Source organism: Rhincodon typus, unplaced genomic scaffold, assembly GCF_021869965.1.
Source record: "Rhincodon typus isolate 14 unplaced genomic scaffold, sRhiTyp1.1 hic_rhity00009241, whole genome shotgun sequence".
Lineage (NCBI taxonomy): Eukaryota > Metazoa > Chordata > Chondrichthyes > Orectolobiformes > Rhincodontidae > Rhincodon > Rhincodon typus.
The window spans coordinates 7,432-8,244 of NW_025974879.1; the positions used below are offsets into that span (position 1 = coordinate 7,432).

General features: G+C 62.9%; 1 protein-coding gene across 1 annotated transcript in view; it reads right to left on the reverse strand.

The window, feature by feature from the left end:
- The window catches only part of LOC125482358 (unconventional myosin-Ie-like), a gene marked incomplete at its 5' end in the record, with an annotated part of 5,396 nt that extends 5,047 nt beyond the window's left edge, over positions 1 to 349 (reverse strand). Inside the window, one exon of the mRNA XM_048594423.1 lies at positions 204 to 349. Coding sequence (XP_048450380.1) covers positions 204 to 349 — 146 coding nt within the window. The remainder of the gene's footprint in view (positions 1 to 203) is intronic.
- Positions 350 to 813: the final 464 nt, after the last annotated feature.

The following is an 813-nucleotide window of genomic DNA, read 5'->3' on the forward strand; positions in this document are numbered from 1 at the left end:
AGGCTCGAGGCCGGGGGCTGGGGCGGGGGGGGGGGCGCTGAATAGCCCCCCCTGCCCCTCTATAAGACGCACGGGGAGGGGGGCTGTGGGGCCCCCTGTTCCTGTGTAACAGGCTGGAGCCTGGGGTGGGGGGGGGGTGACGGGGTGCTGAATGGCCTCCTGTTCCTGCTCGTGGAGAGGGGCTGAATGGCCTCCTGCCTTACCTGAGGGACACGGACTGGATCCTCTCCAGCTCAATGTGTCTCTTCAGAACCTCCTTAATCGCCCCTTTGTCCGGGCCCTGCTTCACCTTCTCCCGGCCAATCAGGTACAGCGATTTGGGAGTGAGGACCAGATCCTGTTTTACAGACTGTGGGGGGTGGGGGGTTCCGGGGGGTAGAGAGAGGGGGACAAGGGTTAATCCCAACAAACAATATCCACGCACAGAATGAGCCCAGAGTGCAATGGTGGATGAGGACTGGGGCCGCGTGCGAGGGGGAAGGAGAGAGAGAGAGAGAGCTACCGCAGAGGAAGATCCCACGGGGCTCTGGATGAGGGTGCGGAGGAGGTCGACCAGGAAGTTCCCTCCGCTGGAGGGAGGGGGACCAGAGAGGGCTGTACCTCCGAGGGTGGCGGGAGTGAGGCAGTTCCTGATGGAGGTATCCGTGGATCTGAGGGCTGACTCCCTTTGCCCTCCCCTTGGGTAGTGGGGCCAACGTTTTGGGGCGCAGCTTTAAGAGAGCGAGCAGGAGGGTCAGAAAGGTTTTTGTGGGGGGGGAGAGGGGGCAATGATTTTTCACCCAGAACGTGAAAGGAGGTTGGGGGGGGGGGGGG